Source organism: Rousettus aegyptiacus, unplaced genomic scaffold (assembly GCF_014176215.1).
Source record: "Rousettus aegyptiacus isolate mRouAeg1 unplaced genomic scaffold, mRouAeg1.p scaffold_m13_p_5, whole genome shotgun sequence".
Classification (NCBI taxonomy): Eukaryota; Metazoa; Chordata; class Mammalia; order Chiroptera; family Pteropodidae; genus Rousettus; species Rousettus aegyptiacus.
The window spans coordinates 14,766,812-14,788,172 of record NW_023416308.1 but is presented as its reverse complement, the minus strand read 5'-3'; the positions used below and the strand labels follow the sequence as shown (position 1 = coordinate 14,788,172).

Below are 21,361 nucleotides of genomic sequence, written 5' to 3'. Positions count from 1 at the left end.
CACTGAGGACATTATCTAAAACATAGACAATATACTCACAAACATTATATTGTAGTCTTTCCTCCCCAATTCTAAGAGGGATGCTAAGCTCTTGATTACCACTTCCCAGCTTTTTGTGAAAGCTTAAGGAATTTAACTAGATTGAGGAAGGAACAAAGGAGTGGGGAGAGATAAGATGCCTTTAAGGAGGAGAAGAAAACAAAGGGGGGAAAGGAGAGATTTCTCCTGGCTTCAGTGAATAGCCAGGATCCCAGAGTCCTTGAGTGGTGCACAGAGGCCGCTAGGTCGGGGTTGGAAGAAGGGATGGCACCAGAACATACCAAGGGAGATTATACCCTGGGGACTCAGAGAAGCAGCCAAGGTCACTGATGTTCAGAAACCAATACTCAGAGGGTACTCCACAGTTTTGTGAAACAGCCCTTAGAGATGGCAAGAAAAAAAGGTTCCCCCACAATATAGTCACCTATTAGATAGGTGGAGAGATTACATCAAGGACAGTAACTCTGACCTAATACTTACTGAAATAAAAGAGACATTTCTTGCACATTGGAGTGTGTCAAGTAAGAACCAAACAGTATTAATTTCAAAAAATGGGAAATTACACACACAAGAGAATAATAACTGTTAACTATTATACATTCATGTCCAAGGCAAGATACAAAATTGCACAATTCACATATTCAATTAGGGTAAGATACAGGTACACAGAAAAATATAAGAAAAAGCCCTATAATGGGCTTAATTTTAGTCAGTCACCCTGGGCTATTTTTATCCACTGTACCTACTGTTCTTGGACAACCCCATTCCAGTTTAACACTTAGGGAACTAAGTTTAACTCAGTCCATGAACTGAACAAGATACAACTCGTTTGGCCCTTTTCTGTTAAAATTATGTGTCCAGTACAGTTCAAACTATGGATATCAAGGCTTCTTTCCCTTGGGAAACTTTACTTTCTTTACTGCTTGGCTTCCAGGAATATGGCTCGTTCAACCTGACTAAAGGCCAGCCAGAAAAGAGAGGGGAGGGAACAAATCGAATTCCCCTGCTGATCATTCAACAAGAGGTCCACTGGCACCAGGCCCCATTCTATTAGCTACTTCTGCTTCTCCAGCTAAAGCCAATGACACACTGTGGTTGTTTGATGTCTGCAGGGGCTGCTCACCAAACATAAGCATTCTATTGTAATGATTTTGCTTCCTTAGATGTTCTTGAACTAGGAAAAAGACACTCTAACACAGTGTTCCTGCTGCCTTGGCTCCAAGACTTGAGTCAATGTGTGCCTCTCTCTCAACTAGAATAGAGCGCCACTGCTCTCCGCTGACTAACCTTCCACCTTCTGGTCCCACTCATGCCACAGCTTCTCCTCAACTTCTCCACATCTGGGCTTGCAGAGCCAGGTTATTTCAGGCCAACACTATACAGGCACTTCTGGGAGTTCAGCAGCAAACACGACCGTGCCATAACAAAGCGATTCCAGAATGACTAGAGTTAATATTGAAATCTTCAAGGCATGGAAAACGTAGAAAATAAACTTAGTACTTAATATTTTAAAAACTCCACAGATTCTATATACAGAAAGAAGAGTTTTCACACTTACTAGTAACATGAAAGTACCAAAATAATAAATAGGTTACCAACGTTTTTTCTTTCACATACATATACTCACACAAGCACCTTTCGTGTTAAGCCAGACAGTTACATGAAAACTAGATAATATATTTTTAAATAACAATCTCAACATTCAGATCAAACAATACTGTATTTCATGAATTAAAAAAAATTCAAAAATGATCCAATGGTTTCACCATTTTTCAAGCTATTAAATAACATATGGTTTGTACTTTTTGTTTTTCCAGGGTTTTGGCTGAATGAAATATTTCCTTTACATTTACTGAAACTAGGATTAACGGTTTTTTTTTGAAATTCTACTTCTAGGCCTGGGAGGTGATGGTTCAGAATCAGACGTGCTCACAGTAATGGATGCTACCTCCACTGACCCTGGCTGAAGAGGTCCTGGTGATACCTGAATAACAACTTTTGTTTCAGGAGGCAATCCTTCTAGTTGCTTAGGCTTCTTAAACATTTGATGACAGTGGGTCTTGTGCTCCATTTTCTCCTTGAAAGTTAAAAACTGTAGCCGGCATTTGGAACATTGGTGAACACTCTTTTCCCAGTGTCCTCTATAATGACACATGTAAGGTGTTGCAGTTTTAAAATTTTTGAGACAAAATGGACAAAGCAAATTCTTAGTGTTTTCATGGCACGTTCTGAAATGTGTTTCCACATCAGCAAAGGCCGACGATCTATAATTGCAAACCTGGCACACGTAGGGCATTTCCCCAGGCTTGTGATTGTCCTTCATGTGTTGTAAGAGAACCTGATCTGTTTCAAATGACAATTCACAAATTTTACAAACAGCAGAGGGCTCCTTGGAGGTGTGTACACTTTCAATGTGACACTGCAGTTGGAAGGGAGTGGGAAACTGCCGGTGGCAGTGCTGGCAGGTGGTGTGGATTTCCCAGTTGTCTCCCCTCTGTTTCTCAAGTTCCAAATGGTGCTTCACATGGTTCATAAATTTGACATTCTTTAGAGCTTTCAAGCAGCTGAAGCATTTAAAGGCTGTGTGAGTCTTCTGTTCTAGCAGCCCATCTCCTTTATGCTGTCCGTAGTAGAAGTCATGAAGTAACATGATCAGATTTCCTTTCTTAGGATCGACAGTCTTATTTTGACTTGCTAGACTGGAAAAGTCTATTTTTGTCACACTGTCCTTTGGAAAAGCTGTTGGAAAAGGTGCTCCATTCTGAAAAGGGTTTAATGAGGTATGAATACCATTTGAGGGTGTGCTTTGCTGAGTAGTCATTGTATGAAAGATATTTGAAGGGGACAAAGTTGAAGAACAGCCCACAATGGTTCCATCACTGAGTTTAGGCCTTTTGGGATTTACACTGTTTATCTCAGAAGTAGAAAGTTGCTCTGATGTGCAAGGAGTTTTATTCATACCTCCTACAGAAAGTGCTGCTCCTACTGGATGCTCCAATGAACTTGTGAATGTTCTCAAAGGAGAACATAACTCTGAAGAGCTTTTAGGCACGACTTGTGGTGAATTATTTTTATAATCAGGTTTAGACAAAGGCTCAATAATAATAGGACTATCTGTTGATCTTGATTCAGATTCAGAAACGGGAAGGACAGCCACTGCTTCTGACGTAGGGGTCCCAAGACTTACAGGCTGCAATTTGTGAGTTCTATTTTTTCTGATGTGACCATACTTTTTTCTCCTTAAATATGAACCTGGGGTGACTCTGTTCAAAATGTTTGAAACGACTGGTTTTGAATGTGAAGTAACCCCAACAAAGATCAGCTCAGCATCTTCATTTGCATGTTCCACCCCAACAAAGATAAGCTCAGCATCTTCTTCCTCTACTTGTTTGGTTTCTTCTATGTTCTTCTGTGGTTCTGGCTCTTGTTCTTCCTCACGTAACATACATGGTGGTTCCATTTCTAATTTTTTATTCCTGAAGGGTATGGCCACAAGTCTCAGTGCTTCCTTTATATAAACTGCCACCTAGGTACAAAAACACTACACACATCAGTAAGCACAGAAAAAAATGTGTTAACTCATTTCTCTTCAAAACTCTAAGATAGTTATAAATATCCTTATTTTACACATAAGGACACTGAGATCAAAGAGGATAAACGACAACTTAAAAATGTGATTACAAGTCTGTGTGACTCTAGAATCATAGCTTTGTCCTGTGATTATGATCTTTTCTATTAACAAAAAAATACAACAATTAATCACTAGACAAAATCATATGTAAATGACAAGTATGTATGTATGTATGTATGTATGTATGTATGTATGTATGTATGTATTTATTTATTTATTTTTTTTTTTTAACAAAGGTACCATTGCAGAGTGTTTAGAAATATGGGCTTTGGAGTTAGAGATGATTAACATGGAATTCTAAGTTGACCACACATCAGCTGTATCTTCTTTGGCAAGTTTATCCCTTTTAAATGTGCTTCTATACCTTAAAAGCAAAAACTCTTATTACTTAGATAAGGTAACAGCTCTTTTTCAAAAGCATCAGCTATTCAATGGCAGTTTCCTTTGTAGTAGAATTGGAGGAATATTTATATTAAATGCACATATTTCAATTGATTCGCACATACTAATTTCATAAATATTAATATAGAAAAGTATCAAATGACTAAGAATAACCTAAACCTAGTTAGCACACAGTATAATTCAATGTCCTAGTGTTTAGCATATGCCTAGCAAATTTGAAATGAACTCTTAATAATCCCATCCCAACTCAAGACCCTAATTATAATCCATTCACTGATGTCTCTTAAATTTCTTCCCCCACTGACTGAACTTACATCCAACAGTACTTCTTCCCTTACCCCACTTCAGTCTCTTTTCTGCGTGGCATAGTGATTCTATTAAAACAAATCAGATTGTATCACTGCTCAGCTCAAAACTCTTTAATGGCTTTCTGGTTCACTCAGTAAAGGGCAAGTCCTTCCAGTGCCTACAAGACCACACATACCTTCAGCCTTGCATACCACCCTGCAGTTAGTTACCTCATTCCTCTACCCATCCACTTTTGCTCTCACCACACTAACTTCCTTGCTATTCCTTGAATACATTAAACACTTTACCTTGCCTAGGGACCTTGTATTTGCTGTCCCTCTAATATAAATGCTCATCATCCAGGTACCTGCATGGCTGTCTCCTCACCACCCTCTGGACTCTGGGAGTCTAGGATGGGAACAACTATTAAACCAAGGTTGCTCTTTGTCAAAAGACACAACTTTTTCTAAAGAATGGAGAAAAGTCAAAGATTTAGACACCTGCCACCATTTCCACTTGGTACCTTTCTGATCTCTTCTCCCACTATTCTAACATTCATTCACTCTAATCTAGCCACAGTGGTTTCCCTGCTGTTTCTTAAACATTCCCTTGAGTTTCTGCCTGAAACTCCTGTTTCTCAGATACCATCATGGTTAACATTTCTATCTCCTTCAAGACCATGTCCAAATTTACCTCTCTCTGAGACTTACTCTAACAACCCTATCTAAAATTGCCACATCCCTATCTACCCTACATTCAATCACATGACCCAGCCCTATAATAATTTTCCTAATTTCATAACATCACCTGCTATTTCACCAGAGAAATGTACCTGGTCAATAAGCACAAGAAATACTGCTCAACATGATCAGTCATTAGGGAAATATAAATCAAAATCACAATCAGATATAACTTCATACCCACTACTGTCTATATTCAAAAAGAGAAACAAGTGTGGCAGAGGATGTGGGGAAATTGGAATCCTCATTGATTGCTGCTGCAATTGCTGTAAACAGTTGACAGTACCTCAACAATTAAATATATTTACCATATGACCCAGCAATTTCACTGCTAGGTATATAGTGAAAAGAACTGAAAACATAACTCCACACAGAAACTTGCACAACAATGTTCACAGCAGCATTATTCATAATAGCCACAAACTGCAAACAATCCAAACATCCATTAATTGAGGAATGGATAAACAAACTGTGGTATAGCCAGCCATACAAAAGAATATTATTCAGCCATAAAAATGAATAAAGCATCACTATACATACATGACATGGATGAACCTTGTAAACATGCTAAGTGAATAAAGTCAGACACAAAAGACCATACGGTTTATGATTCCACTTACATAAAATGTCTAGAATAGGCAAATTCATACAGACAAAAATAAACTAGTGGTTACCATGGGCTGGCAGAAAAAAAGGAGTAGTGAGCCAAAGTTGAGTGAATAACCCCCAAAATATTAGGTCTTAATCCCTGAAACATGTATATGTTACTTGATTTGGGAAAAGGGTCTTTGCAGATATGATTAAATTAAAGGTCTTGAGATGAGGAGATTATCCTAAATTACACAAATGGACCCTAAATGCCAACACATGTGTCCTCATAAGAGAGGAAGATTTCACATATACACTTGGAGAGAGCGATATAAAGACAAGCCAAGGAATTCCAGCCATGACCACAAGCCGGAAGAGGCAAGGAAGAGATTTTCCCCTAGAGTGTCAGGGGGGAATGCAGCTCAGCCATCACTTTGATTTGGGTCCAGTGATACTGATTTTGAATTTCTGGCCTCCAGAACTGAGAAGAAATACATTTTCCTTGTTTTAAGTCACCATCTTTGTTAATCTGTCATAGTAGCCACAGGAAACTAATATAGGGAATAACTGCTAATGGATACATGGTTTTAAGAATGATGAAATGTTTTAGAGTTAGATATCAGTAAAGGTTGTATAATTTTATAAATACACTAAAAATCATTCAATTTTAGACTCTAAAGAGTGAATTTTATAGTATGTGAATAATACTTCAATTAAAGAAAAAAGCTTAGCAATAGGCTATGTGACTCCCCCACATCCCAACAACTGATGCTAAATTTTCGAAGCCCTTAAGGGGACTTCGTTCATGTAACAAGAGTTAGGTAATTAGAATTATGGTAACAATGCAAACTAATCTAGTCAATAAAGAGAGTTAAAGCTAGGGATCAATTTATCAATTTGTAGTGGGAGACATACCTACCAAGGAAGGAAGACTTATCTTCTTGCAGAGTGGATATTTCTCTGATGCTAAAGACTTAGAACACCAAATTAATTATACAGTCATGCACCACAAAACAACATTTTGATCAACACAGACCACATATAAAACAGTGGTCCCATAAAATTATAATGGAGCTAAAAACTTCCAGTTGCCTAGTGACATCGTAGACTGTTGTAATGTCATAGTGCAATGTATTACACAAATACCATTGTGTTACAACTGCCTATGCTGTACAAGTTTGTAGCCTAGGAGCTGTAGGAAAACCGAATCTGTCACTCTAAAATATCCATTTGGCATAAGGATTATCATAGGCTGGTTAATTTTAAGAAACAGAAGACATGGGAAAAGCTCTGAAAACCAAGAAGTTACCCTTTGTAAAAGACACTTAAGAGAAATCTCCTCTTGTAAAGATGTCTCCCTGGCTGTACCAGGAAGAGGGAAAAGACCTCACCTTTAGAAACTCTCATTAATATAGAAGACAAGGAATTAAACTACTTACCCTTACCCTTGTTTACTGTGCTTTTCCTCGTAACCTTGCATAACTTACTCTCCTTACTCTTAAGGTCTTCCATTGTCTTCAACTGAAGACAGTATTTACAATGGTGTCTTCACCTATACTGGCAAGTTCCTCAGTCTCCCTGGTCAAGCCCATGTATATAAGAGGTATACTTGTTATTAACTTTTTTTTTTTCCTGTTAATCTGTTATTACAGAGATATCTCAGCCAAGAGCCCAGAAGGATAAAAGGAAAATTATTTTCCTCCTCTACAGAGCAACAGGCTATACCATATAGCCTAGGTATATAGTAGACTATGCTGTCTAGGTTTGTGTGAGTTCACTCTATGATATTCACATGACTAAAATTGCCTAAAGATGCATTTCTAAGAAAGTATCCCCATTAAGTGGCACATGACTATAAGTAGACTTACTAAATATCCAGGTTTAACCAGGACAATTCCAGTTTAACCTGCTGTCCTTATGTATTTATTAATAGTGCCACTTTTCACTATTAAAAATATCCCATTCTGGGTGATAAATTAGTCAATCAAATTATAAGGAATCTGGAGGTTGGGGAAGTGGTGAGAGCATATTCCATGCAGGCCAGATGGGCTCTGTGATGAATCTCTACATAACTAGTATCTCCCTGCCTTTGGGAAGCTCCCAGGGGGGAAATCCTGGTAAGACTTCTTCAGATCATTCATATTTTGTTTTTGAATGTACAGAACTAATGCTTAAACTCTCAGAATGGTATTATTCAACATTATTCAAATGACTAGCTGATTAATTTGTACATTTAAGAAAACGAATGAGAAACAGACCTAGGTATACAAGTAGTTTACAAGGACCTTACAATGGATAAGGTTAAAATAGCTTGCACTCACATTTATAAAGTTTTAAGAAGGCAAAAAATGAAAGTCACTATTATTATTTTTTTTAGCATATCAAATTGACCCTAAGGTAATATCCCCTTGTAACTCCTGGGTCCAAAAAAAAAAAAAAAGGAGGAAGAAAAAAATCTTTTTTTAATTAGGGAGAAACTTATTGGAAAGATGATCATTCTATGTGTGGTCATACATATAATTTTGGCAATGTTTTCATGACTGCTATTTTGAGTGAACTATAACTATAAAATATATCGAATGAGTAGAATTAAAACATATCCCTGTTTACAAAAGGCTGAGAAACAGAGAACTTACACATGAATGAAATGATAAAGAGTTTGCACAGTTCTGACAGAGAAAGGGAAAGGGGATAGCATCAAGGTGGTGTCTGAGAGGAATCTGGATACAAGACCACACACTCAAAAGTTTGGTGAGCCTACCACATGCCAGGTACTGGTCTAGGTACAAAGGATACAACAGTGATCCAAACAAAGACCCTTTTCTTCATGGAGCTGACATTCTAATAGGAATTACTAGAAAGTAATTTTTAATATAGACATAAAATGTTATTACATATATTATTATATTTTGTAACATGTAATATATAATAAAATACATGAAACACTATATTATATATTAAATATATTTATGTATATGTAAAATTTTAAACAGTTATAAATGCTAAAGAGAAAATAAAGCAGGAAATGGGCCAGGTAGTATGGAGGCAGGTTTTTACATGATATGGTTGTGGATATCTGGGAAAGAGTACTCCAGCAGAGGAAACAACAAATACAAAGTCTTTGAGACTGGAGCATGCTTAACAAATTTAAGGAATGGACAAGAGGCTAACATAGGCAAGCCAATGGAAATAGAAAGAAGTTGGAGATGAAATCAAAGAACAAAGTCTTTGTAGTGGAGCAGAGCCAAGATCAGGTAGGTTGATGAAGGCCATTCTAAGTTCTTTGGTTTTCACTCTAAACATGATGAGAAGTCACTGGGAAGTTTTTAAGTGTGCAGTAATATGATCTGACGTTCAACAGATGAGTCTGGGTGCTGTGCGAAGAAATAGACTTTAGAGGGTAATATTGGGAGCAGGAAGACAAGGTAAGAGGCTACTGAAATAATATAGACAAAAGATAATGTTAGTACCAGACAGGATGGGAAAAAAAGGTACTAAGAAGAGGTCAGATTCTAGATCAATTATCTTGAAGGTCCACAAGATTTGTTCACGGATTGGATTTGGGATGTGAAAGAGGGAAGGCTGACATATAAGAGGTGATGCTGAGCGATAAATATATGATACCAGAGCTCAGGGAAGGTATGGGCCAGATATACATATTTTGGAGTCTTTGGCATGTAGTGTTATTTAAAACACAAGACTGAATGAGATCACCTAGGAAAAGAGATCTAAAATCTAAACCCTGTGGTATTCCACTGGTTAGAGATCAGAAAGATGAGAAGGAACCAGAAAAGAATATGAAGAATGAAGTTATATGAAGAATGAAGTTACAACTGTGGCAGCATGGGGAAGTGGAAGAGGGAGGTGTCAAGATAAAAGCATCCCTATAATCCAAATGAGGAAATAAACCACTCTGACAAATACTGCCAATAGAGCAAATAAAATCTTAAAAACTGACCACTGAATTAAACATATGAAATTTATTGGTGACCTTGACAAGAATAGATTTAAAGGGTTCAAAGGAAAATAGGAGGAGTCAGCAAATATGAACAATTATGGCGAAATTTTTCTGTAATGACAAGCAAATATGAAATAAAATAGGCAGAAGAGGAATGTCCTATCAAAAGATGAATTTTTAATGACAGGTGGCATTACAATCAGTCTGTTTTCAGGAATGAAACAGAAAAACAGACAACTTAATTCAGAACTCAGAGGAGACTTGCTGGACCAATATTACTAGATAAACAAGAATTGCTTTGATCTAATACACAAGTAGAGGTTTTGGCCTTAGCTTGGAGCCAAATAATGCACCCATAGTAATAAAATAATGCCTGAGATCATATGGAGAAAGGTTGGAACAGCAGATAAATAGCTGTGGTAGCCAGCTTCCAAGATGGCTCCAAATGAATCCTACCTCTTGGTATTTACTCTTGTGTAGCCCTCTCCCACCCTATCACAGGATTGGCCTGTAGGACTGAGCAAATACAGCACAGCTAACTTTCAAAAGTCTGCACTTCACCTTGGGTGCAAAATCTCTCTTGAATCATTCGTTCAAGGAAAAGCCAACTGCCATGACACAAGCAGCTTCGTGGAAAGACCCAGAGTGAGGAACCAAGGCCCTATGCTAAAACTGAGCTTAGACAAAGATCAAGCCTGCAGATGTAATCAAAAGTCTGACTTACAACCAACCTCATGAGAGGCCCTGAGCCATAACCACTGAGCAAACCACTCTCAGATTCCAGCCCTTCGGAAACTAAGAGATAATAAACATTTATTTTAAGGTATTATGTTATAAGATAATGTGTTATACAGCAATAGATAAGTAACTGTACAATGGGTCTCACTGAGCTGTATGCACAAGTTGCTAAGCATACAACTTACCTATAAACTTGCCTACAGGCATGAAATGAATTTAGATGGCCTCCCCTATCCAGCCACATTCAATTACAGAAATAAATCTCTTACAGATTAAAATGATTACCACAATACTCATTTACCCTGAATGAACCATTTTAATATTTTAGCTGATATCTTATGATATGTGTATCAGCCCATTTTAGCCTCAGAACATGGTTAAAGAAATCAGCTTACCATAGCTTTAAAATGTATGGTGCACCTACCTTTATTTTAGGTGAAAAAAAATGTCGCCACCACCCTCACTTTTTTTAAGGAAGCAGTTTAGAGGGTTCCAAAATTATTTAAATCAATGACTGTCCTGAACTTACCCTACACATTCAACTGTATATAATATACATTTGGGAAACAGTGTCTAAATAGTAGTGTTTAGCACATGAGAGAACAAGCAAAAAACTGAAGGAAAAAAAGATATAAGCTTGGTCCTCATGGTAGACTTCTCTCATCTTACCTCAGGTTTGCACTGAAACTTCTAAGAATTTGAGATAACTCCAGGCAGGAGAAGATCACATCCTTGAAGCAACCAGAGAAAAAGATAAGGTTACTTACATGTTACAGAATATTTTTCTATCCCACTGTTTACCTGATATTGCCATTTGGATGTTTTTCAAGCATCCCCTTCTTACCCAGAGGAGAAAACTGAATTCCTTTTCTCAAACCTGTTCCTCCAATCTACCCTATCTCAGTAAAGAAATCACTCCATCTGGGACCTGCCCAAATCAGAAGCCTCAAAATCACTCCTGGTCATGGCTCTCAGGGGAACTTTATTAGGGCCTAGGCTGCTTTAGAGTCCAGGCAGAGAGATACAGTAAACGAGAAAAATAAAGAGCTGTGGGAGAGGGACCAACAAATCAATGTTTAAATGCTTTAAAGGTCTTAAAGGGTCTAGACCAACAGATGTTCAGAATCGGAGTGAGGCTGGGGTTACAAAATCCCGGTTTCAGATTTTTCACTGTGTTAAGCTTCACAAGAGACCCCCGCGGGGGAAGAGAGAGGGGAGGGCATCAGGAGCCAGGCCTGGCCCCTTCTTCAGGATTGGGGGATGGGGTCGCCCCGTCAGGGTCGGGGAAGGAAGGCTACTTAAAAGTGGCGCCTGCTGAGTTTAGGGACGGGAATGTGTGTGAGGGGGATCTTTGGACCCACGGGGGCCGCTCACCCGCGGCGACACAGGACAGGCCGCTGAGCTGTGCAAGGCCAGGCGCGGTGTCGCGACCCGAAGAGTCCCTTTCATCTCCCCTCAAGGAACACTTGGGCCGCGCCACCCCCCGCCCTTACCAGTCCCTGTCCGCGGCGATCATAGAGCTGCCGGCGGCGCACCAGGCCTAAGGCAGTCCACCCGCGAAGCCCGAAGCGCCGATGTCTCCTCAGCCCAGGCGCCGCCGACGCCGCCGACGCCTCCACACGCGCGCCCGCTGCAACCAGTGACTGGCTGCCAGGTGAGGCGTGAGGCTGGCTGGGCTCCGGGTGCTGCGATCTGATTGGCCGCAAGGACGGGTCGGGCGCATGCGCGCTCTCTGGCGCCCCTGGTGGCGACCGCTGGGGGCCCCTAGTGGCGACGGGCTGAGAGAGGTGTGGGCAGAGCTGTAACTGAGTCTCTGGAGGGGTCTTGGGTGGTCAAGGTTTCACAGAAGGCCAGGGTTCAGGTTCAATGGGCGGGCTCCCAGTCCATCAGAAAATAGGCTTGCTCACCTGGCGTCCAGCTCTAATAATCCTCAAGTGTGGTCCCTTCATAAAAATACTAGCTTCCTGCTCCATGCTTAAATTAAGGACCTTAGCCATGCAACTGAGTATCACCGCCCATTCTCTCAAAGTTGCATCTGGGGCCAATCCAATCTAGCCTGCCGCCTAGTTTTGTACAGCTTGCAGTAAGCTAAGAATAAGCCTTACATTTTATTTTTTAAAGGCTGGGGGGTGGGGGGGAACCGCAAAGAATATTATCTTGTGTGAAAATTACATGAAATTCAAATTTAAGTCTCCACGAATAAAGTTTTATTGGGATACAGGACATGCCCATTCCTTTAGATATTGCCTATCATTGCTATCCTGTTACAACAGCAAAGTTGACTAATTGCCAGAGGTCATATTCGCAAAGCCTAAAGTATTTACTATCTGACCCTTTACAGAATTATTTTTCATTGTCCAATTCTGCCAGACGTGTGTCTTAGTAATACTTGGGCGGGGGAGAGGGGAACACCTTTGGATTTTCTTAATCTATAATTCCATTTTCTTTTCTATTTCACTTTTTTCCTCCACTCTTCATTATTTCTATTATTTTTTCATCTCTACGGGTTCTTTTGCTCCTCTTTACAACTTTTTTAGATAAATGCCTAGCTCATTTGTTTTATTTCTTTATGTAACGCTATAAATTTCCCTTAATTTACTCAGGTGCCAATTTAACTGTCTTGCAATTTTTGCTTTATATGTTCCTTATCATTCAGTTCCAAGTATGTCCTAATTTCCCTAGTGATTCTTTTTTTAACACAAAGGTTACATAATATGGTATTCATTTTCCAAATCCATGAAAATTCTTAAAACTGTTTCTTTATCAATTTCTCACTTTGTTGTATTATGGTCAGACACAAAGTCTAAGCTATTGATCCTTTGTATTTGCAAATTTTTGTTTAGTGAAGTGTGTTGTAAATATGAAGGGGATGTAGATATGGAGAAAATATTTACTATGTCTGAAATGTACATATGTGAAATGACCTCCTTTAGACCTCAAAATTACTCCAATATCCTTTCAGTAAGTAATCAAGTAAGCTCTGGGCTTTATTAAAATTTCACCAATTTTTCTACTAATGTCCTTTTTCTGATCCAGATTACTATACAGGATATCACAATGCATTTTGTGATAGCGTCTCCCTAGCCTACTCTGTAAAACTTTGTTTTTCATGACCTTGACGGCTTTAAGAAGTCCTTAAAGGTTAGGTATTTTGCAGAACATTTCTCAATACAGACATGATGTTTTCCTCATGGTTACACTAGAGTTATAGGCTTTTAGAATTCTATCACAGAGGTGATGTATCCTTCTCATCGCTTCCCATTAGGGATACATGCTATCGCTAGTGTTTAGTATTAGTTCTCTACCTTAAAGTTACTTTATTTTCTCTTTCCATATTCTAGTCTTTGGAAGCAAGTCACTAAATCTAACCTACACTCAGGATGGGGCATGGAGTCTCATGGAGGGGAGAGTATTTATAAGATTATTGAGAGTACACAAATTACTTGGCATTTATTTATAAGGGAGATTTGTTTCTTCTACCTTTAAATTTAATTTTAGGTAAATTAAATTAAAAATTCAGTACCTCAATTATACTAGCTACACTTCAACAGCTCAGTAGTCACATATGGCAAATTGAACAGAGCAGATATAGAACATTTCCATCATTGCAGATATGTTTATGGACAGCACTGACTTAGGTCATTATTTTTCTAACCATTCCTTTCAAATATATACATTTTTTATCTTGAACAAACTCAGAAAAGAGTCTGGAGGCTTTATTAAAAATAAATGATAATTTATTCAAGGGTCTTAGAGTTTGCAAACTGGAAACACAGCTAGTCAAAAACTAGAAGTGTTCCTAAGAGAAAAGAAATGTTAAGAATTATTATAGTAAAAAGTACATTTTTAAGAATAATCAGTCCTGCTTTTAGCCCTGGGATTGGACCAGGATGGTATCAGATGCCAGGTGGTCTGGAAGTTGGGGGTTCTAGGAGGTCTTTTCATGTCTGGTGGTCTGGATGATGGATGCCAGGTGGATATCAGGTGGTCTGGTTATGTGAGTCCTTTGGGGGGGGGGTAATCAGAGGATTATCTGGATGTCTAGTATATGCCCAACTATTGACACATAACAAACTGATGTATGTCCAAACATTGATGCAGAACTAGACAGCTCAAAAGCTTATGTTCCCAAGCAACTTAGAACAATAATAAAACCTTTCCTCATGCCCCGACCTTTATCATGTTTATAATTTTAGCAGCTTCGTTAAAGTAATTCCATTTTGCTTACTTCAAAATCTTTACTCTTTTCTCAAAAATATGAATTTCTCCTAAGGACTGCTTTAGTTCCATCCCATGCATTTCATTGTTTTCAAAATTATTTAGTTACAAATATTTTCCTTTTACCATAGCAATTTCTTATAAGAGCTACGACTTCCTTAGAACCAGAACCAGAACTAGGGTGAGCCTAAAGCATAACATTAAAGACCTTTGTGAAAGTGGAAGGAAGAGACTTTTGCACTTAAGGGCCCTGGCTTCCCTCACCCTATTCTCAGTCTTAATTAGAATTATATTGCTTAATTTCCAAACTTTTGGTTTTTTCCTCAATTATCTTTTGGTTATTGATTAGTAGCTCAATTCCTCTATAGTCAGTGGGTAGCTACAAAAACCTTATAGCTAACATCACAATTAAAGAACTATTGTACATGAGTTTGAGAACGAGAAAATAAAATTTACTATAACCTCTTTAATTAAACAAATCACCTAGAATAGGCAAGACAATTCTGAACACCAAAGCTAGAGAAATTAAACTCCCAGATAGCTCTATTAGTCAGGGTTCTCCAGAGAAACAAAACAAATAGGATATATAGAGAGCTATATGAGATTTATTATGGGAATTGGCTTACACAATTATGGAGGCTCAGAAGTCTAATGATATGCTGTTTGCAAGCTTGAGAACCAGGAAAGCCAGTGGGAGAATTCAGTTTGAATCTGAAGGCCTCAGAACCAGGGGCAGAGAGGGGATACTCATATAAGTCTCTGATTCTGAAGGCCTGAAGGAGCTCTGATGTTCAAAGACAGAAGAAATAGATGTTCTGTCTCAAGAAAACGGAGAGAAAATTCATCCTTCCTCCTTGTGTTGAATGATGCCCACCCACATCACTCATGACTTATCTTGTTTACTATTTACTGGCTCAAATGCTCATCTCTTCCAGAAACGCCCTGCAGATACATCCCCAAAATAATGTTTTACTAGCTATTCAGGCATCCCCTTGCCCAAACAAGTTGACACAGAAAATTTACCATCACTGTAGAGCTACAGTAATTAAAAGCTATAATAAATGTGGCACTGGTACAGAATAGAGAACTAGACCAATGGAATGAAAGAGTCCAAAAATACATATATAGTCACCTACCTGATTTAGACAAAAGTTCCACTACAATACAGTGGAAAAAGAGTAATCTTTTTAGTAGAAGTACTGACTTGAATATGCATTTGAAAAAATTAACCTTGATATCTTGATTTATCACATTATACACAGAAAGGTAAATTTGAGATGGATCATAGACCTAAACATGAAAGAATACATAGTAAAACTTCTAGAAGAAAACATAGGAGGAATATATGTTCTTGGTAGACAATTATTTCTTAAATAGGACACACCGTGAAGCACCAACTTTAATACACATATGTACCCCATGAAACCACCATCCAGGTCAAGATACAGGACATTTCAGTGACCCAGCAGTTCCCTCTTGTACCCTCCCCAGTTGACAAACTGCCTAGATAAAAAATAAAATAAAATAAATAAAATAAAATAAATAAACTAAAATAAAATAAAATAAAAAATAAAATAATAAAATAAAATAAAATGGCAAAACTTGAATAGGCACTTAATAAAAGGATAATATTCAAAAAGCCAACAACCATATGAAAAAAAATATCAAGCATTTGCATTACTCATAGGGAAATGCAGATGAAAACAACATGATACTAAAACTTCAAGAAAATGACACTAATGAAAAGGACTGACAGTACCAAGTGCTGTATCTGTAGCAATGGAGTTTTCAGTGTTGCTGGTAGAAATGTAAATTGTTTCTATCACTTTGAAAAAGTGTTTGGCAGTATCTACAGTAAAAAGCTAAATCTATACAGTTCCAGAACTTCTTGTCTCTATACTATCCTAGAGAAATTACTACATATATATCTGCCAAAAGACGTACACAATCTCACACAAGCTTTATTCGAAATACAAAAGAGTCAACCTCAAAGCCCATCAACAATAAAATGAGTATACTAAAATGTGCCATATTCATTCAAGGGAATTCTACCTAGCAATGAAAAAGAATGTGCTACACACAGCAAGAACACATCTCACTTATGTAAAGAAAAACAAAGACAAAAATCTATTGCACAACTCCATTTATTTAAAGTTCAAAAACAAAGACCGCTTTATGGTAGCAGAGGTCAGAGAAGCAGCTACTTTGGGGAGGAGGTTGATTGGGAAGAGGCATGAGACTTCTGAGCTAGTTCTTGACAGTGCGGAGCTGAAGAATTGTTCCTGTAAAACCTGACATTTGTTGACATTATTTGCTGACATCTACAGCCACGATGTACAGATGTCTTCACCTCAGTTCTGTCTTTCAGAATTCCTGGAAGCGGGTAGAATATAATTTATAGTCAGAACTCTAGCTTCAGTGATATCTATAATACTTAGTGTTCATAGTCACCCTCCTTTTAGTTTTTACAGTTGACAGTTGAGGGTCAGTGATGTTCACAGTAATGGAAGCTGCACTTCTGGATCCTGGTTGACCTGTAGTTTGAATAATAACTTCTGTTTCAGGAGACAATCCTTCCAATTGCTCTGGCTTTTTAAATGTTTGATGATTCTTGGTTTGGTGCTCCGTTTTCTCCTTGAAAGTTAAAAACTGTAGCCGGCATTTGGTACACCGAAAGAATCTCTTGTTCCAGTGGCTCCAACAATGATTCATGTAGGATGTCGCAATCGTGCAAATTTTGAGACAAAATGGACAAAGCAAATTCTTAGTGTTTTCATGGCACGTTCTGAAATGTGTTTCCACATCAGCAAAGGCCGACGATCTATAATTGCAAACCTGGCACACGTAGGGCATTTCCCCAGGCTTGTGATTGTCCTTCATGTGTTGTAAGAGAACCTGATCTGTTTCAAATGACAATTCACAAATTTTACAAACAGCAGAGGGCTCCTGGGAGGTGTGTACACTTTCAATGTGACACTGCAGTTGGAAGGGAGTGGGAAACTGCCGGTGGCAGTGCTGGCAGGTGGTGTGGATTTCCCAGCTGCCGCCCTTCTGTTTCTCGAGTTCCAAATGGCGCTTCACGTGGTTCATAAATTTGACATTCTTTAGCAGTTTCAAGCAGCTGTGGCATTTAAAGGCTGTGTGAGTCTTCTGTTCTAGCAGCCCATCTCCTTTATGCTGTCCGTAGTAGAAGTCATGAAGTAACATGATCGGATTTCCTTTCTTGGGATCAACAGTCTTGTTTTGACTTGCTAGTCTCAAAAAGTCTGTTTTTCCCTGTGTTTCCAAACTATTTGCTCTCTCTGAATCCATAAAATTGAAATGTTCTCTGTCATTTGCATAAGCCCGAGGAAATGATGCTCCATTCTCAACAGGGTTTAATAAAGAGGGAACATCTAGTGAGGGTGTACTCACATTCATTGTAGGAGAGACACCTAAAGGGGCCACAGCTAAAGGATGTCCCTCTAGGACCCCCTCACTGAGTTTAGATCTTTTGGGATTTCTACTGTTTATATCCAAAGTGGAAAGTCTCTTTGAATCGTGAGGGCTTTCATCCTTGCCCCCTGTAGAAAGTACAGCTCCAAGTAGACACTGAGCCCCCGGAGAGAGCAAATCTGAGGAATTGCCAGGGACGACTTGTGTTGAGTTTGTTTTATAATCACATTTAGATGAAGGCTTAAAAATAGGACTTTCTAGTGCTCTCTTCCCAGAATGAGAAATTGGACGGATGGCCCCTGCTTTTGACATAGGGGTCAAGTGATTTGTAGGCTGTGATGTGCAAGCAGTATCTTGAACCAAGCAGCCTTTATTTCTTGTTGGACGTGAGTCTGGGACCACTCTATTCAAAATGTGTGAAATGACTGGTTCTGATTTGGAAATCACTCTGACAAAGAGGACTTCATCATCTTCATTTACATGTTCCATTCCAACAAATAGCAAATCAGAATTCTCATCATCCTTGTCTCTGTGGTTAGATTCTTCCACTTTCCCCAGTGGTTCTGGCTTTTGTTCTTTCTCACACAATAGAAGATTTGCCATTTCACAACTGCTTTGGCTCAAAGTGGTCCCTTCAACTTCCAGTACTTCCTTTTTGTAAATTGCTACCTAAGTGCAAGCACATCATTAGGCAGTATTTATTTCAAAAGATAAAATCATTGCCTTATTTAATCGTCCCCTGAAACACTGAGATAACTATTAATACCTTTATTTTACATGTAAGAAAAGAGGCTCAAAACATTTAAGTGACATGATAATTCCAGATTTACCTCTTCAGTCCCCCACTCCGCTCCAGTCTCCTGCAATTGCAATTACAAACTCTTCAATATGTCCTCTTGCAGGGCCATGAACAGGGCAAGACAAGGGAGGCATCAGAGCACAAAATTTAAGGGTAATACTTAAGGAGGCGCAGATTCGACATCTCAGAGTGCCTGTCTCCTTCATTTTTGCATCCTGGGTGTCTCACTAGCCTCCTCCTACACACGGACATACCCTCAGGGATATCTAAGATTTCTAGGTGATCTTAAAAAAAAAAAAAAAAGCCACTAAGGTCTAGATAATCCCCTAAAAAACCTGCTCCTCCTGCAGCATTCTCTTTCTCTGCAAACCCTTCCAGTTGCTCAGTTCACAAACTCTAGAGACGTGCTTTGCCAGCCTTCCTCTCACATCCTAAAACCAATTAGCAAACCCTGTTCGCTCCACCTTCTAAAGGTATCCAGAACTTGACCATTCTCTTCTACATTCACTGCCACCTCCTTGATTGAAAACACCATGTTCTCTCCCTGGATCATTGCAATGCAAAAGTTTCCATCTTTGAACCACTTCTGTCGTATCTCCACCATGGCCGCTCCAATGCTCCCATTAATATATGTAGGAGTGTTGGCATGCACCCTTCTGCTTATAGATCATCAATGGCTTCCCATCTCACTCAAAAATATCAATGAACATAAAATGCCCAAAAGAGGTCTACACCATCTGCCTGTGCCCACTGATCCTCATCTGTTCTGACCCTCTGTCCCTCCACTGCAGCCATCTTGAGCTCTGTGATTCTGTAAGGCAGCAGACTCTGCTTTTCTCAGAACTTTTACTGTTCCTCCTGCAATGAATGCTCTTTCCTCAGACACCCCCATGCCAACTCTTGGGCCCATTTCAGGTCCACAGTTTCTCAGCAAGGCTTCCCTGATCATGCTACTAAAATCACAATCTCCCCCAAATCCCATACCCTATTCTCCCCCAACACTAGTTTTCAGCTCAGTGTTTTACCCTGGTCTAACACATAATATAGAAAAAATATCTTGCTATATGAGGGCAGGGACTTGTGTTTCATTTATTGCTCTACAGCTCCTAGGACAATGTTAAACAAATGAATACTCTTGGTATCCTTACCCTGACATAGGGCAGAGTAAGATAATATATGAACTAACTGAAAATAAGTAAAATAGTAGCTGTTATTAATCTGATCATTTATGAGTATGACAGACTCGAATCCACTAATTCCAGGCTTTCCAAGCATTTAACAAAATCCAAATTGAAATGATTTAACACTATCATGCAAGGGAGAAATTCATCCAGTATGTATGGGCATGTGTGTGTAGTAAAACACACACACATGCATATGCTGATACCTTCTATGCCATTAACATATGTCACTAATTCTAAGGGATAAGCTGTTTACATTTCCCATCTCTGAAATTAGATTGCATCTCATCGGTAGCATTTCATAGTTTGCTTGGCAGCATTTTTAAATTTTATAGATATCAGAAATAATGTATCTTACATAAAAATTAATACAGATAAATCTCATTTAAAACAGTCAGGAAGCCCTGAAGGGGGAGCTCTCATGCAAACACTGTTTGTCTTAGCCCCTTACTTTACATTTCAAAACCAGAAGTTGCCCACTTTTCTATTCCAGCAGGAGGAAGATTTTCTCTTTGCCCAGGACCAAGCCCAATTATTTTCCCAGAAAGGAAAATGCCACAACTCAGCCAATGAGAAACCGTCACAATCCCCGGCTCCTGTTCTCCTCCAATGGACTTTTGCTAATACCCAATATCCCAACTTCTCCTTTTTCTCTATAAAGTAACTCTCCTTCGTTTGCAGACTTGTATTTGGTTTTCGCCATAGTTTAATTGTCTCAAATTGCAATTCATAAACCCATTTTGCTGGTAAAAATAACTTGTTTTATTTTAAAAGTTAACACAGTTTTTGGCATGTTAGATTCAATGAACAAATTATATTTCTTTTCATAAGCTGATTGCAGCTCACTAAATTTCACAGTTCACTAATGGGACGCTAGCTGCATTTTGACAAATGCTTTAATACGAGGTTGGGAAATTAGCCCACTCCCTGGTTTTACATAACCAGCAAGCAAAAAAATGATTTATACATTTTTTGGTATTTTTTTTTACATATTTAATTTCTTTTTTAATTTGGGGGTAAAAAAAGCGAAGGAATATTTCACGTCACATGGAAAATTATATGAAATTCTAATGAGCGTCTACAAACAAAATTTGATTGAAATACACCTATGACCACTTGTTTAAAGCTATTTTGTCCATGGCTTCTTTCACACTACTATGGCAAAGTCAAACCTTCGCAACAGAAACCACGTGGTCTATAAATGCTTAAAATACCGACTAACCCTTTTCAGGAAGTTTTCAGACCGAGGGTTTAAGAGAAGAAAATAGAGGATACTATACGTCTTATCTTACCAGTTCCTGAAGTTATGTATCCAGATGACTCGGTGTGGCTCAATATTTTCCA

At 38.6% G+C, this 21,361-nt stretch overlaps 2 protein-coding genes and 2 gene segments (V, D, J or C); 2 read left to right on the top strand and 2 right to left on the bottom strand.

Moving 5' to 3' along the window:
- Positions 1-21,361, top strand: part of LOC107509302 — a 419,333-nt gene that overhangs the window by 30,218 nt on the left and 367,754 nt on the right.
- Positions 1-21,361, top strand: part of LOC107507566 — a gene marked incomplete in the record, with an annotated part of 398,083 nt that overhangs the window by 20,260 nt on the left and 356,462 nt on the right.
- LOC118602772 (zinc finger protein 280B-like) lies at positions 1,244-11,972 on the bottom strand. Of its 2 annotated transcripts, none has more exons than XM_036220221.1 (3): positions 11,878-11,972; positions 11,054-11,115; positions 1,244-3,565 (listed from the first exon to the last, which is right to left on the bottom strand). In XM_036220221.1, exon 3 carries the CDS (start codon positions 3,497-3,499, stop codon positions 1,904-1,906), a length of 1,596 nt encoding a protein of 531 aa, XP_036076114.1. In that variant the 5' UTR covers positions 3,500-3,565; positions 11,054-11,115; positions 11,878-11,972; the 3' UTR covers positions 1,244-1,903. The 2 variants fall into 2 exon arrangements, with proteins under 2 accessions (XP_036076114.1, XP_036076115.1); XM_036220222.1 differs by lacking the exon at positions 11,878-11,972 and adding an exon at positions 11,759-11,815.
- Positions 17,018-18,640, bottom strand: ZNF280A (zinc finger protein 280A). Its single transcript, XM_016129333.2, has one exon. The coding sequence runs from the start codon at positions 18,638-18,640 to the stop codon at positions 17,018-17,020; it is 1,623 nt and encodes a 540-aa protein (XP_015984819.2).